General features: G+C 36.7%; 2 protein-coding genes across 3 annotated transcripts in view; one reads left to right on the forward strand and one right to left on the reverse strand.

Annotated features, from left to right (window-relative positions):
* SLCO1A2 (solute carrier organic anion transporter family member 1A2) overlaps nucleotides 1-13636 on the reverse strand; it is a 125789-nt gene extending 112153 nt beyond the window's left edge. The window contains exon 1 of one of the 2 annotated variants that reach the window (XM_045061490.1): nucleotides 13493-13636. The gene's annotated coding sequence lies outside the window, so the exon portion shown is untranslated. The remainder of the gene's footprint in view (nucleotides 1-13492) is intronic. The other variant, XM_045061489.1, reaches the window with a different exon arrangement.
* A 3121-nt stretch (nucleotides 13637-16757) lies between these two features.
* LOC109501481 (non-histone chromosomal protein HMG-17-like) lies at nucleotides 16758-17321 on the forward strand. Its single transcript, XM_045062643.1, has one exon. The coding sequence runs from the start codon at nucleotides 16831-16833 to the stop codon at nucleotides 17182-17184; it is 354 nt and encodes a 117-aa protein (XP_044918578.1). The 5' UTR covers nucleotides 16758-16830; the 3' UTR covers nucleotides 17185-17321.
* Nucleotides 17322-17567: the final 246 nt, after the last annotated feature.

Here is a 17567-nt window from a genome sequence, read left to right on the forward strand (position 1 = left end):
TCTCTTGAGCATTTTGAGAAACATTATGCAATGAACATCTTACTTCTGTGAAGCCTGAATATCATTAACTAGCAATATTATGTAGAATACCTTTTGGTCAAGAGAAGGAACGCTTGTGAGTCCAAAGCTCCTTAAGTTGAGTACAAAACAGACTTTTTAAATAAAGTAGGAGTAAGTATTCTTTGTCTACTGATTCTTCTTTACACACACACACACACTATCCAAAGCTATGGAAAGATTCATCTTACACTCAGTGCATTTCTCGTAGACATTATAGTGTTCACCAGTATCCTCTCTTTCCTGAACCTACAAGAGATTATAGTCTCAACCCTTTTGCATTTAAGTGAGGCCATTTGGCTAATTCTGGCCAAATTTAGCGAAGTGATATGTCATTTTCAGGCTGATCCAGTAGCTAAAAAGCCTACAGTTTTCAATCTTTCTCTTTCTTCTACTGCAGCAGTTCCTGATGAGGATGGACACATCCATCAGGTGGGAGCTCTGAGTAACTTCATGGAGAGCATTCCATTCTTGGACACAGAGTGTTATCAAGAAATAAACTTTTATAACTTATCTACAACCCACCATAATACAATAACCAAACTCTAACTTTTACTCAACCTAACAAACCTGCTTCTCCTATCGGCTTTATGAATAATAGCATAAGCATTCTCTCACTATAACTCAGTCTTGACATCTTAGAATTATCACCAATTGCTCAAATTCCTCACTCCACACATTCAAATCAGTTACCAGGACACATGTACTTGACTTGAAAGTCCCCTTGCTACTAAGGTATGTTTCTCCTTTCTTCTCCCATTGCCAATAATGTAACTTCAACCTCTTTACTGATACTCTTTACTGTAGTCAGGGCCCTACAGCAACCTGCAGATAGTTCTCCAACGTCCAGTATTTTCTGCCATTCTATACACCAATGCCTAAAGCACATTTCTTACATCAGTCTTCTACACAGAAGTTTTAAAAGGCATGTTGTTAATCTACTAAAATCCATCAAATTCTTTAGCCTAACATTCAAGTCTCACCACAAACTAAACCCAGTCTTCTTTTCCAGCTATACTGCGTAGCATCTCACTTTATACATTTATTCCCTGTCAAACTCTGGTTGTTTTAGTTGTTCCTAAACTGATATCATCACATATCCTCTTCTTTTCCAGTCTCTGTCTCTTCCCTCCATTCCCTCCAAGCTGAACAACTGTCCCCAGTGCAGCCTTTTGAAACCTTTTAATGACAAAGTCAAGAATCTTTCATCATTCTTTTCCTGAATATGATTTCTCCACCCACTGAGCTGCCATCACACTTTGAGGATATATTTCAGATTCAAAAGAAATACATTATTTTATATTATATCACTATTTGTATTAAAAAATACTATGTTGTTATGTTGTTGCTGTCTTATTTGGGTAACTGACACATTTCTCTTCAACATTCCTAGGTTCCTAAGGGCAGAAACTAGGACTTAGTCTCCATTCCATGAATTTTCTATTTTACAATCAAGGAGCTTAAGCCTATTTGCACATTCTGGAGAAAGGTAAGCTACTTGAACGATTTCCTTTTTCTGTTCTTGATACTGTTCTGGCACAGAGCTTAACAGTTTTTGTGTTCTGAAAATTACTTGACATTCACTTTTGGTATGGAATATACCTTACATAGACTAGAACATATTAATTATGGTTTTCTTGCCTTGATTTGAATTACTAAACACTTGGGAAATGAAATCCATCACCCAATAAAGTTAACATAGTATTACACAATTAAATATTTAAATTCCGTAAGATAACTATTGAAATAAAAATCCTAAATTTCCATATTAAGTGAGATTAAGTAACTTCCATAGAAAATGGGTTTTCTGGTGGAGTGGGACAGGAGCAAATGGCCATGTTTCTCACCTTACTGTTTGAAAAATGCCTTTTCATTTGAAAAAGGATAAAATATGCTATCAACCTTCCCTTTCCCCTTATTATTGATTTAGACTATACACTGAATTCCTAAACAAAATTTGAATCTTTGCCTATTGCTTAAACTTCGAAAATTATTTGTTGATCACTTTTGTGAGAATGTAGTGTATATTTGTCATTCCTATTCATGAGGCTCTTTAACCTATATAATTTGGAAAGTATACTAGCTGAAAGATCCCTACTTTGAAACATTTATTGATAGTGAATAATGAGATCTTCTGGACATCTCCAAAATGCTACTACTTATCTGATAATTATTTAAAGGGGTTTTTCATATACCTAGGCTTTATAATACAGTGCCATTTTTCTACTGCTAAAGAAGTCACTGGGTAACGAGGTCCAGTTAAAAATTCCATTGTTGTTTTCAAGGCCCCTTGGTGTCTACAAATGGTGTGAAATGCACCTATGTTGGGTAAATAATGGCAGATTCTTTAAAAATTGCTGTCAAATTCTTCACTTCTTATTTGCATAGGAAAAAATGATGATTTCAGACCTGCTATTTCTTCACAATGACAGATGGGAGATTTGCATTTGTTCCACGGCAACACTCCTTGAAGTGATTAGGAGAGAGGTGATGAGTATGTGTCCTCATTAGTGCCTTAAGATAGGAAAGCTAGATGGTCTGGAGTCATGTACACTTGTGTGACTAGGGTCAAATTACTTTGAACCTCTCTTTCCTCATATATGGCATGAAAAAATATTTCTGAGATTGGCTGTGAAGATGAAAAGAGATTGTATCATTAATGAAAACAGCTTGGATTTTTGGCTACAAATCTGCTCTGCAATAAATGCTGGTTCTCTCCCTTTCCCCTTGGAGAGGAAGCCTCCTCTCTCCCTACAAAGCATTTCCCACAAAGGCCACCTTGCCAGAGCACAATGACCTTGGGCCACACTTTGTAAGGGAGAGATACCTGCCCACTGTAGAACTAAGCCAGGTGCTTGAGAGAGCATTTAACATGTTTTTATTTATTTTTTTAATAGCAGGTACTCTACCCTACATCTGAATGTCCCTATCTGTTTATCTACATCAGCTTATACTCGGTACAATTTAATTGATACCCATTGATTGCTAAGCACTCATTGCCTTCCTGTTTAGAGCTATATTTATGGCATGCTTACTAAGTGTCAGATGCTATTTTAAGTTTATTCACATCTATTATCTGACTAAATCCTCCTATGAAATAAATACTATTATTTCCAGTTTTAAAAGAAATAGCTCCTGGAGATGTAATATGCAGTATGGTGACTATAGTTAATACTGTATTGTGTGGGACACCTGGGTGACTCAGTTAAGCTTCCAACTTTGGCTCAGGGCAAAACAGTTCACGAGTTCAAGCCCCATGACTGGCTCTGCACTGACAGCATGGAGCCTGCTTCAAGTTCTCTGTCTCTCTCTCTACCCCTTCCCTGCTTGCACTCTCTCTCTCTCTCTCAAAAATAAATAAACATTAAAAAAAATTACCTGTACTGTATATTTGAAAGGTGTTTTTAAAAAAGTAGATCTTAAATGTTCTCATCTTAAGAAAAAAACATTTCGGGGTTCTGGGTGGCTCAGTTGGTTAAGCATCCGACTTTGCCTCAGGTCATGATCTCACAGTTCGTGGGCTCCAGCCTGCATCGGGCTCTGTGCTGACAGCTCAAAGCCTGGAGCCTGCTTCAGATTCTGTGTCTCCCTCTCTCTCTGCCCCTCTCCCGCTTGTGCTCTTTCTCTCTCAAAAAATAAACATTTAAAAAAATTATAAAAAGATAAGAAAAAACATTTGTATCCATGTGTGATGATAGATATCAATTAGACATACTATGACAATCATTTCTCAATATATACATATACTGAATCATTATATTGTACAGCTGAAACTAATATAATGTTATATGTCAATTATGTCTCAATAAAAAATACACTTAGTATCCCCATTTGCAAATGAAGAAACTGAGGCTATTTGACCTTGAGAAAGTCACTTTACCTTCTTCTGCCTCAGTTTGGACCAAATACAATCCAAGTCCCATAGCAGAGCCAAGGTATTAACCCAAATACTCATCATTCCATATGTTTGCTGAGGCCTGTTATATGCCATTCATAGTGCTTGGGATGTATTAGTAATCCAGACAAAATCCCTATCCTCATGGAATTTGCATCCTAGTTTTGGGGTACTAGGTACAAGAGCTATGCTCTTAGCCACTATATTATATTGCTTCCCCCAACTTCAATTCCCTAAAAATTATTTCCTAATTTGCAAAACCATTCATCTTGCTTTCACAGCCTAACAAACTAAACCACAAAGATTTTAAGGAAACCAAAATATCTGGGCAGTATTAGAAAAAAAAATCTCTATTTTCTAAGTACCATCTACACATACTCATATATATATATATGTGTGTGTGTGTGTGTGTATATATATATAATTGTTAATTTTCACAAAACTCTATGAGCCAAGTATTGTTATACCATTTGCTGATAAAAATTAAGGAGCAAAAAATGATTTGGCATAAAAATTTCATTCTGCAAAATAGATGATAATAATAAGGATTTCTTTGCTGTCTCAAAACAGCTGCATATTTCAAAATAAAGCGATTATTTCTTTAAAGAAAATAAAGCAATTTGTCCGGGATCACACAGTTAATAAGGGTCGTTACAATATTGAAACCCAGGTTTATCAGTCTCCAAAGTCCAGACAATTTCTCTACATCATGTCCAAACAAAAATATTTTTATTGTACTTCCACTATGTCCTGTGATTTATTTTATGTAGAACCTTGCCAAATCAGTTTGTCTTGGAACTGAATAAACAGGTCAGGCAAAAGAATAATAGGACAAAAATATCTTTTCAAAATATGAAGAACTTGTTTGATGTTGAGAATAACAATCATTACCCAGTATGAGATAGTTTTGCCTTGTTTTTTTTAAGGTTTCAACTGAAAGAAAGTTTGAAAAATCGAATATACTTATTAAATATTTCTAATACTGAAAGATTGCTTGTAGCTTATCTTGATTCCCACCCCTCACCAAATTCAACTTAGATTTTCATATTTAGTTTTCTATTGAGATTTTATTTCTTTGCTCTGTATACAACTACGAAAATTTTCTTTTATGGCTTAATGAAACTCTGCTGAGTGAATAGGCCTTCATTCAGTAGCCAATCTATTGAGGTTCTCCTATGAGGGTTCTCAGACTGTATTTTTATCTTCATTGCTACCGCCTGTCTTTCATATTAATCTCTATATATTTCACACCTCACACTCACCCACCTCCACAACTTTGGTCATATAATTTACGGAACTTGTAGTCTCTCTTCACCCTTCGGAAATCTACCTCGAGGTTCTGCTCAAATCCACATTTTCCGAGGAATCTCTCATGATGTTTTCAGCTCTCCTCTGAATTTGCATAGACTTTTATCTGTATTACTCTTCTGATACCAGTTTATTCAAACATTTACTCAGTCACTCAACAAATGATTATTTAGCTCACTTTGGTATTTGATACTTTCGTGGTTACAATTTCGAGGACATCTTGAGGAAGTTCCTAGTTTCTACTTTGCATTTTGGTTCGTATGACCAGGTGTTATTTCCTGATCTAGCCTGTAAACTAGCTGGAGACAAGGACATATGAGTCATCTCTGTAATTCCTGCAATATGTAAGCCCACTACTTGACATAACAGGCACTCAATATATATTGTTAAATAAATGTACTCTATGACTAATGAACAAATGAATGAATGAAACCTAATATAAAGTTATGATTTAATACAGTATGATAAAGTTGATATGGTATGGCAACTCACACCTTTTGTAAACAGGGGATAATAATTGTAGGGCTTTATTATTGAAGAGTAGGAAGAAAATATGCATCTTGGGTGTTCCATCAGTGATAGCTGTTAGTCATGGCCACTGTACACAAAGAAAGGAACAATATTGGACTACAGTTGGTACTTTTGTTATTGATAGCAAACAAAAGGAATTTAAAAAGAGAGAGAGGGGGAGGAAAATGATAAAGGTAGATAACAAAAAGGGGCTCAAAACAATGTGGAGAAACATTCAAAGAAACAGAAAGGGAAATAAAATAATGACAATAATCTACCCAAATCCTAAATAGGATTTGTATCACACGATACCTTTCCTGCTCCAATAACCAATGCAAAGGCACTTGTCCTGCACAACCATGTCTAGAATTACAAAATTTTGACAGAGCCATACAAGATGCAGTTTCCGAGAATCCACCTCTTTGCTGAGAAAAACATTGCTTTTGTTTTTAAAACATGTTTTTAGAACATGATCAGTAAGAAGTGGCACACAAACCCTAATAAGGAAATCACAGACAATATAGAAAAAGCACATCTGGTAGAGTTTACCTGGGTTGGAAGTAGGTTAGAAGAGCAAGAGCAAATTCTCAAACTTTTAAAGGCTGGAATTTAAGCAGCCAGAAATGTCACCACATATATAACAAACCATATATTAATAAATTTAATACTTTTAAATTGAAATCATGGACAGTCACTGTAAAAAGGGAAATTAATTTTGTCAAAAACTTGTAGACATAGGTAAAAAAAACCTTTTATTTTCCAATTTAATTTTATCCTATAAATATGTGAATGTGGGGTCTGGGAAACTGAAATGCTATAATAAGTAGTGTGAGCTTACCTGAGGGCTAGGAGCCTATGGCCCTATACACATATAAGTGTGATAAAACTGTTTGTGACAATTGACTTTGTTTTATTCAGTAAGTGCCTCCACTGCCAGAAATATGAATAATCTGAATAAGCAACAGGTCTTGCTTGAGTAAAACCCCTACCCCAATTAACCCCCATAATTTTTTTACAATTTGAAATGTATTACTTTGCATTTTAAAGGCTTTTTAGCTTAAAAGTCCCTCAATAAAAGACAAATCTCTTGACAGAGAAATCCTTACTATCAAATAATACCCTAGATGAAGTACAGTACTAATTAGCTAATAACAAACCCTCGGAGAATAAAATCAGCACTTGAAGTCAAGAAAAAAAAAAGGTGGGCAGGAGACTCAAGCTGCAAGGGGTAGAAAGTAGAAAGAATAGAAGGAAAAAACTTAAAGGGTCCTGGTTATTTTACAATTCCTCTGGTCGGGCTTTGGGACCTACATTCATTTGTAACCATTTTCTTGCACAGAGTTAGGCATGATCAGTGCTTAAAGCACCGATTCTACTTTGGCTATAAAGATCCTAAATGTGGGGAGCCTGAGTAGCTCAGTGAGTTGAGTGACAGCCTCTTGATTTTGGCTTAGATCAGGGTTGTGGGAGACCCACAGGAGCCAGCTTTAAGCCCTGCCTGGAGCCCTGAGCCCTGCTCAGCATGGAACCTACTTGGGATTGTCTCTCTCTCTCTCCCTCTACCCCTCTCCCTTGCTCATTCTCATTCTCTCTTTCTCTCTCTCTCTCAAATAAAATAAGTAAATAAATAAATAAGATTTTTTTTTATTTTTTTTTCAACGTTTATTTATTTTTGGGACAGAGAGAAACAGAGCATGAACGGGGGAGGGGCAGAGAGAGAGGGAGACACAGAATCGGAAACAGGCTCCAGGCTCTGAGCCATCAGCCCAGAGCCCGACGCGGGGCTCGAACTCACGGACCGCGAGATCGTGACCTGGCTGAAGTCGGACGCTTAACCGACTGCGCCACCCAGGCGCCCCAATGAGATTTTTTTAAAGATCCTAAATGTTGTTAGCCTGGGTCAGTGGAGTAGAGAAGGCTGACAGGACAAAGCAGGGAAAAGAGCAAGACAATGGAAACCATTTGTTTCTCTAAAGCTTCCTCAGCGTTCCTCAGACAGGATTGAATCCTTGGGACTCTTTTTTCCCAGAGTCCCCCACCTACAAAAATGGAACTGGAAAGAGGCTAAAAAACAGAACCAAATTCTTTGAGGACCAGGACATTGAATGCCAGTTTCTGGAGCTTTCTTTGAATTTGAGTTTATAATTAGCAGATGTCTATACCCAAGAGATATTGCTCTAAGTGTGTTCAACTTCCATAATAGAAAAGTAAAATCAAGCATTTGAAGGATGTCCTATCATTATGTTGAAAAATAAAAACTCATCAGGACCCTGGAAGCTACTACAGTGAGGTTGCTGGTGTGGTGGGAAGGGTGGGTTTTGTAATCAGGCTGACCTTTGTTAGGATCCTGGTTCTTTTCAAAACTTTGAAAACATTTCTTAGTTTCTTTAACCTCAATTCCTTCATTAATATATGAAAAAGATAACCTATTCTGTATAGATGAAAAGATAGAGATAATGCATGGAAATCACTTAGTATATAATTATACCTGGCTATACTACATTTGGCAACTTTGAGCTGTGATTATTATTAGCTCAATTCCAGAATACGGCCTTGACCAGATCATGAGGTATTACTGATACAACTTCACTCTGTTCACGTTTGGCTGCACCTTGATTTTAAGACTTCCAAGTAAAAAATAAGAAAACAGTAAACTCAAATCAGGACGCTTAGGAGGCCCTACAGCTACAACTGAGAAAAGTTGTGAGTGTCGGATTGGTCTTCTAGAGCCTATTTGAATATAGAGAAGACCCATTTGTTCTTCATCATCATGAACATCCTCATACAACAATCTAACAAACGCTTGACTGTGGCTGTTTTAGCACATTATGTGCTCAGGTACTTAACCATCCTTTACGTCTACACATCTCTAGCACATGCTGCCCTTTTGGTATATTTGCGTTTAAGAGCAGAATCACCTAAAATGGATAATGCGCTGCTCTACCAAATGAGCTTAGTCACTGTGACCAGTAATCTGAGCTAAATTGTTTTTCCAACTGTAATACAGGAAAGCATCAGGACAAAATGTTTACATATCTAAAAATAGTCATAACACATACAGTTACATTTTACTACAAGTTTTTATCTGGAACTTTGCCTCACAAAAGCTAAGGCGTTATTACCACTTACACACCTTTCTTTTTAGCCTTTTCTAGGAATGAATACTTAAAACTTAATTTAGCTGATAGAAATACACAAAAAACGTGATTATGAGTTGCATATACAGATGAGATTATTAAGAAGTTAAGATCCAATATTGATGTAAGAGGTTAGCAAATGATCAGGGTCCCATCTGGAAAACAGAAACATGGAACATAGTCTACCCTCTGTCCTTTCCTTATGTATGTAAACAATTTTTTCTGTCAGATAAATATGGCAAAAGATGTGATAGCAAGATCAAAGATTTGTTCACTACTCAAATATATATTTCTGACATTGTAGTTCATACTGAATTTAGATATTAAGTAGTCCTACTAATTGGCCCCATTTGCTGGACTTTAATGTCAAGATTCACAGCATAAAGGAGTACATAAACCACAATGTGTCACTAGCAAATGAAGAAAAAATAACATTCATATATATAAATAAAAGAATATGGATATGAAAGGAAACCAGGATGTCTTTACAATGAGGTATTTCCTATGGGTTTTTCACAGTCTTATTTCATTAGCTGTTTTTCCATTGAGAATGTAAATAAAAGTTATACAATTTGGTGATCGCTGGATTGCCATATTATATTCTCATAAAGTATATGAAGTCATATATTATTACTGACAAAAATATTTATAATTTATAAGACAAAAATGTTGGTGAACCAAACTAATATAGAAACCATTCTACATTCTCCCATTCTTTTCCTGGATTACAAATATGATACGATTTACATCACATATTAGATGACATTTTGTAGCACCTAAGCTCCCACTGCCATATCTGAATTAATTCTAATTTTTAAACCCAAGTAAGCTGAATACCTCTGATTTTCCAGAACTGCTAAGGGACCATCTAGGTAGATCTTGTCAGGCTTTCTAGAATTGACTCAAATAGGGATGTATAAATCTTCTTGGTGGATCCTGAAAAGATTAGACATCCACATGGCATGTAATGAAAAAGGAGACAAATGATGCAAAGTACTTGTCAGAAAGCCTGACACATTATAAGTTTCAATAATTGGTAGCTCTTGCTGCCTCTGTTGCTAGACAAAATGACTGAAAAGCTGTCAAGCCTGAGCTTCATCTTATCCTGTTCTGTGTTTGAATAGCTGTATTAAGTAACTTTTTTTTAAAGTAACGTCTGCACCCAATGCAGAGCTTGAACACATGACCCCAGGATCAAGCATTTCATGTTCTACTGACTGAGCCAGCCAGGTACCCCTGTAACTCTTGAGACATTTTCTACATTCTGTCCTCATTTCAGTATAGGACATGCAATTCTATTTATATCCTGTCTTTTAAAAAATAAATGGCTATTTTGAAGACTTAAAATACTATATAAATCTCTGAAATTATCATCATTACTATAAATGATAATTCCACTTAGAAAACAACTCCCTTTATAACGTGGCCCAAGTTTGAGTCACATGCTTCAACTGTCCTTACTAATCCCTATCCTGTGGAATTGATGACATACTTGTAAAGCTAAATCTATTCTCATGATTCATAAAGATGTCTTTAGGTTAAATGGTAAAATATTATGTATGTGTAGAAAATACTTCAGTAGAGCAACTAGCAACAGTATACTGAAGTAAAGGGAAGGTTGAAGGCAGGCAAATATATAATCCTGGTGTCTTTCTGAGAAGAAGACCAATGTTTACTGAAAGGGATGTGTTGTTGAAAAAAGACTTAAAAATTTAAACAATCCACCCTATTATTTACATTAGAAATTGATCACAAGTACAAATCCCTTGAACAAATGGTCTTTATAACATCAGAGAATAAGCCTTATTCTTCTCCCTTCACTGACTATAAAATGTATTTTATGGGACCTGTTCTTCTCCTGATACTAAGTGGAATTTCAGGTTGCACTACTTTCTGTTGACTTTCAAAAGAAAATAAAAGCCCTCTGGTCACATTAGTCTCACAAAAATGACTTTGAACTTCATTTAAACTGAAGCTTCTTTCCTCCCACTACAACATATCCAAATCTTCCAGGTGGGAAAAAGGGTTCAGGTGGTTTGTTTATGCTCTGCTCTAGCTTCTCCTGGCCTCTCTCCCTAGCCCCACTCCAGCTCTTCCCACAGAGTGAAGCAAGGCTGCTTCTGTGTCCTCCGGAGTTGAAACTTGGTGTGGGAAGTTAAAGAGGCAGGTAATGTCATTTTTTCTTTCTCTGGCCTAGAGAGCAATTTAAAACAGACTCTCCCGGTCATTTCTGTGGGTCTTTGGAGATGTTACCCTTCATTTGTGATCTCTAATGTGCAGTATCTTCGGTGGGGTAAATGCACTTCCTCTGACTAGTCACACACAAGTTCTCCTTCAAATTTTTACCTGTAGGACACACTTTTAGCCTCTCTACTCAGGTCTCATCATTGCTCCATATAATCCAATTAGCCAGACTTAAGACAGACCCAAACCAGTTGACCCACCCTTGACTGGGATGTTGCTCCTTTTCAAATGTAGCCCTTGCTTCCTTCCACCTCCTGGCAGGAGGATCCACCTCCGCTCTTTGCCTTCTAGACTTTTTAGCAGGAATCAGACCAGTCTCTGAAGCCTCCAAACTGTAGAGGACAAATATAAAGCACTCTGAGCAAACCTCTAAAATCATGCTCACTAAGCTTGAGGTTGGGCAAAACAATGTCTTTGCCCTGAAATTGAAAAGGATGGTAGGCACCTGCCATAGGAGATGCTAAAATCTTCTGTAGCATTAATGTGATTCAAAGAGTAAGTCATGAGCAAAAAAGCAGGCAAACAAGTCTCCGGCACAGACTGAGTCCATAACTAGATCCAGTAAAATTGAAAAGGTAATATGTGATAAATACTTCAGGGACACCTGGGTGGCTCAGTCAGTTAGGTGTCCGACTTCAGCTCAGGTCATGATCTCATGGTTCATGGGTTCGAGCCCAGCATCAGGCTCTGTGCTGACAGCTCAGAGCCTGGAGCCTGTTTCAGATTCTGTGTCTTCCTCTCTCTCTGCCCCTCCCCCACTTGTGCTCTGTCTCTGTCTCAAAAATAAATAAACATTTAAAAAAAGATAAATACTTCAATAATAGTTCATCAGGAAAAAATATATCTTGTGTAATAAATGATATTGTATCATAATTAGATCTCCTTCTGGAAAGAAAATAGACTGTTAGCCCTCCCTAATGTCATGTTCAAAAATGAAAAGAGCAATAGATTGAAGATTTAATGTAAAAAAAGAAAATATTTTTTAAAAGTAGGAGTGTTAGGATTAGGAAAAAAACTCTTCCAAAAAGAAAAAGAAAACCCAAGAAACAATAATGGAAAAAATTTAGAGTTGACTTCATAATGATGCAAATTACACAAAGGCCAAAAAGTACCATAAGTAAGGTAAAAAAAAAAAAAAAGAAGAAAGAAAGAAAGAGAAAGGGATAGAGGAATGATTTGAAATATATACAAGAGGAAGAGGTTTATATCTCTAATGTGAAAAAAGAACTCTTACAAATTGACAAGAAAAGAGACAAACATGGGTATGAGCTGGGGTTCATAAAAGAGGAAATGCAATGGCCCAAAAAATTTATAAAAAGCTTTTTGTAAAAGAATGTCAAATCTCACTAATAGCTAAGGAAATGCAACTTAGCACAACACAATATTCTCATTTATTAATATAATAAATTTAAAAATTTATGGAAATTTATAATATTTAATCAAATTAGGTATAAAAATGGTAAGTTGTGAATTGCAGGGTGCAATGGTTCTGTAATTTCCCTTTTGGAAATCTGTTCTCTAGAAATGGACATGTTTCTTTCTAAGGAGATACAGGCCAAGAATGATTTAGATATATGTGCGGGCCTAGAGGAATGTTCATGGTACACAGTTGAATGAATACAGCAACAAGGTAAGTCACATATATAATTATGATTCTATTCATGTGAATAAAAGTAGGGGGAACATTTGTATATAAATATGTATAATTATATATGATATATGTATATTTTATGTGAATATAGAAAGAAATGTAAAAAGATATATACCAAATTGACTTTTTATACTATTTGTGTCATCTGGCTTTATTAAAAATATAACTCTCACTTTTGAATTTTTAAAGAAAACACCCGTGTGTGTGTGTGTGTGTGTGTGTGTGTGTGTGTGTGTTGTATGTGTATAATATAGACAGCTAATGCTCTAGGATTTCATGGGAGAGAGACAGGGATATGGAGAACATGGAGCTTGATCAGAACTAGAAGGATGAGTTTGGAGAAACCAGATAAACAAAAAGAAGTCTTTCAGACCATGGGCAAAACAAGAGGAAAGCAGTATTATCCAGAATCATTTAGATTCATTTCAAATGCTCCAAATCACTTATAACTGCATATTTAGAAAAAATCCAAGTATACATCCATATGTTTGTGAGTGAACAAGCAATATTATTATAATTACATGATCCTGCATTACACAGAATTCTCGTCACTACCAGGAAATTATAGACAAGATAATTAGAAACCCAAAGAGTCTTATATTTCCGAGTATTAAATTGGCCTTATATTTTTTCTAAGCAAAAATAACTGAAATGCACTCACAACAACCCAAGTCAATGAACTCCCTTTACCTTAGCATTCACCATCATCTCCATTCACTGCTGCTTCTACACTTGTGTAAGATCATCAGAGTTTTTTAAAAGTACACATTGAGTAACCAATATGTATAACACTCTGCACACATGTAAGCTGGAACTTCCTGTCCTGCAGAGAATCAGAGTTATAAGTAAAGGGATCTTTGTTTATATAACTTTTAATCCTTTGATAAAGTTTCTTTGCTCTGAGGGTTATGTAAAACAGGTTAAAGAAAAGATTAATCACTTGGAAACAGAGGCTCCTCTCCCTGGCTGTTTTTTCTTAAGTTAACTCTTATGTGGTTGTGGTTCAGACTATAACATTGTATTAAAAGAGTAAAGAAAAACTCAGTGAGTACATAATAAGTTAAATAATAAGTACTTAACTTTCTTAGACTTCAGTATTTTTCTTTGTATATTAACAAATCTCTTGTAAATCAAAGAATTGCTTACTGATTTACTCATGTATTGAACAAACTTAATATGTTGAGCATTAGTTCAATTCTGGGTAACTGGATAATCTAAGAAAAGATGATACCAAAATAGGAATAAACTTGGAGGCAATAAACTTGGAGCAATGCTGTGGACAGGACCATTCATTTCTATCAAACATTGATTTTCTCCCGTCAGCCACCAACATTTCCAAACAGTAGGCCGATGGGAGAAAACCAATGATTACGAGTTGTTCCATTTGGTAACTTGCCAGCCAGATCGAGTGAGTGAAAGATTAGCTATGTCATGTGCTGAGGTGGTCAGATCCAGGTAAAATTCAGGATGAAGTGGAAAGGATGGTTTGGATTAACATAGAACAAATGCTATGGAATGTTTACAAGCACCAGCTAAACCAGCTCCAGCACTGATGAGTTGTGTTCTTGGACAAGATCATTAGCTTCGTTTTTTTAACCTATGCTAAGGGATAATTATAGCATCTACCTCAAATAATTGATGTGATTATTGTTCTTTCATTCAACAAATATTTGCTAAGTGCCTACTCTATGCAAAATACTATCCTAGGTGGTAAGACATAGGCATTGTTTGTTCTGACTGAAGGAAGGAAGATATAAACAAGTCAACATAATAAGATTCAGAGAGAATATTTTCCCCTCACTAGGCCTGTTTAATAAATATATTTTAAAAACCATAAAGGACTGGGAGAGAGGCTGGATCAAGATTGGATTTATCAATGCTTTCAGAATCCAGGATGTCTTTCTGAGGCCAATCTATAAGCTCTGTCTACACCTTCATTGCCTATGTACTTATAAGTTTGAATCTGTTTGGAAACAAAAGTAGGTTTTATTCTGCCAGCCATTCAGACTTGTTTTAAGATAGTTTTGGGGATCTTTGAACACATTGTTTTCATCCTCATTTTTAAAGTGAGTGTGTGTCTTGTCTGTAAGTACCACCAACCCCATGCATGTGGACACACACACACACACACACACGCTGAAAGGGTGGCCTACTTTCCTGATTCATGTGCCTTCCTGCCTAGAACTTTTATCTGGCAACTTATAGGACCAGCATCTTCAACATGATACACTGGATTTTCATCTGCAGGGAAGGGACTGGAAATCTTCTTTAGTGAACGGTTTCTCCAGTGGACTCACCAGAGAAGTGTGGAGGAACATATGCACAGGTCTTTGGGTGCAACAAAGCATATGGTAAAATACTACTGCATGTTAAGAAGTGACATTAAATGTTGTAAGCAGAGGCAGGGGCAGCAGTGACAGTATAAAGGGCTTCTGTATTTCACTGCTGCTGAAGGGGGGATGATGATCTTGGATAAATATTTATTCAAAGAGGAGACATCCAAAAATAACTGAGAAGTCTCCTTTAAACTCTTTTTACAGTTTACTTCCCTCAAGTCTTCATCTCTAACTTGCAGCAATGGAGGTAGTGTTCCTTGGTAATAAATCCACTATAAAGATTCCTATAGCCTGGATCAGAGGATTATGTTTCTTCTCACGTTGGAAGATGTAGCACCCGTGGAGGGATAATTCATTAAACTCTAAGTTCTGCCCTAAACACCATCTCACCACTCTGGCAAGGATGCTGTATTTATACCTGTTCCCCCACTATAAGGTATCCATATTAACCATTGGATGGATAGGATTGAAAAGAGCTCAGCAAAGTATGCGTTGGGGCCAAATCTGGGCTGCCACTTGTTTTTGAGTTTTATTGGAACACAGCTGCACTCAACCATTTACATTTTATCCATGGCTGCTATTAATGACAGCTTTGAATAGTTGTGACAGTGATCATAGAGCCTGAAAAGCCTAAAATGTTTACTATTTAGCCTTTTACAGTACAGGTTAGCTGACCCCCAGTATAGAATAATGCTCCTGGTAACAGCAATGCCAGTTTGGTGTCAGGTCAGCAAAAGTTCTGATAAAAACTGGACTTAGAGCTATACAGATACCAGCATGAAATGTTGAAATGAATCCATGTGTGGCTAGTGACCAACTACCATCTTTGCCTTTGAAAATAAGCTTTGCGATCATGGTTATATCACAGAATTGTACAGTTCAGAAACTTCCTTCAGAATCTGCACCTCTTGACTATCTCTCTCTGAACTTCAAACTCATTATGTGTGTTCTCTTCACTCCGTTGCACATGTTCTTTCCTCTCAGTGAGCACTGGTTAGTCAGGTAGTTCCTCATGACTTTTAAAAATCTATTTAAATAGTATTTATTTTTTTTCAACGTTTTTTATTTATTTTTGGGACAGAGAGAGACAGAGCATGAACGGGGGAGGGGCAGAGAGAGAGGGAGACACAGAATCGGAAACAGGCTCCAGGCTCTGAGCCATCAGCCCAGAGCCTGATGCGGGGCTCGAACTCACGGACTGCGAGATCGTGACCTGGCTGAAGTCGGACGCTCAACCGACTGCGCCACCCAGGCGCCCCTTTAATGTTTTTATTTAGATTCAAGTTACTTAACACAGTGTAATATTATTTTCAGGTGCACAATTTAGTGATTCAACACTTATCTACAACATCTGGTGCTCATTACAACAAATGCCCTTCTTAGTCCCCATCACATATTTAATCAATCCCCCCCCCCAATCTCCCCTCTGGTAACCATCATTTTGTTCTCTATAGCCAAGAGTCTGTTTCTTGGTTTGTCTCTCTTTCCTCTTGATCATTTCTTTTGTTTCTTAAACTCCACATATGAGTGAAATCATATGGTATTTGTCTTTCTCTGCTGACTTATTTCACTTAGCATAATAGTCTCTAGCTCCATCCACATCGTTACAAATGGCAAGATTTCCTTCTTTTTTATGGCTGAGTAATATTCTATTATATATTCTATTCTTTCTATATACTCCATTATATTCATATGTACATAAAAGAGCAGTGTGAAGAAGTCGGGGCAAGAATGACCCCCAGACTGGCCAAAGCCCACACACCACTTCATCCATGTGCCCAGTGCCTATGTCCCACCACTGTCACCACTATGCCCAAGAGAAAGGCTGAAGGGGATGTTAAAGGAGATAAAGCCAAGGTCAAGGATAAGCCACAGAGAAGATCTGCAAAGTTATCTGCTAAACCTATTCCTCCAAATCCAGAGCCCAAACCTAAAAAAGCCCCTGTAAAGAAGGGAGAAAAGATTCCCAGAGGAAAAAGAGGAAAAGCTGATACTGGCAAATATGGGAGTAACCCTGCAGAAAATGGAGATGCCAAAACAGACTAGACACAGAAAGCTGAAGGTGCTGGAGATGCCAAGTGAAGTGTGTACATTTTTGATAACTGTGTACTTCTGGTAACTGTACAGCTTGACATCTATTTTTTATCAAGTTTTATAAAATGTAGCATATATATACACACATATATACATACTATATATATATGGCATCTTCTTTATCCATTCATGGTTGCAATAACTTCTTACTAGATATGTCTCCTGAGGCAAGGGAAACAAAGGTGAAAAATAAACTACTGGGATTTCATCAAAATAAAGGCTTCTGCACAGCAAAGGAAACAGTCAACAAAACTGAAAGGCAACCTGCAGAATGAGAGAAAATATTTGAGAATGACATATCTGATAAAGGGTTAGTATCCAAAATATAGAAATAA

The sequence above is a fragment of the Felis catus genome, chromosome B4 (genome assembly GCF_018350175.1).
Source record: "Felis catus isolate Fca126 chromosome B4, F.catus_Fca126_mat1.0, whole genome shotgun sequence".
In the NCBI taxonomy this organism is placed as follows: Eukaryota; Metazoa; Chordata; class Mammalia; order Carnivora; family Felidae; genus Felis; species Felis catus.

What these genes read in the sequence shown, in the direction of transcription:
- LOC109501481 (XM_045062643.1), top strand. Translation starts at nt 16,831, where the DNA reads ATGTACATAAAAGAGCAGTGTGAAGAAGTCGGGGCAAGAATGACCCCC.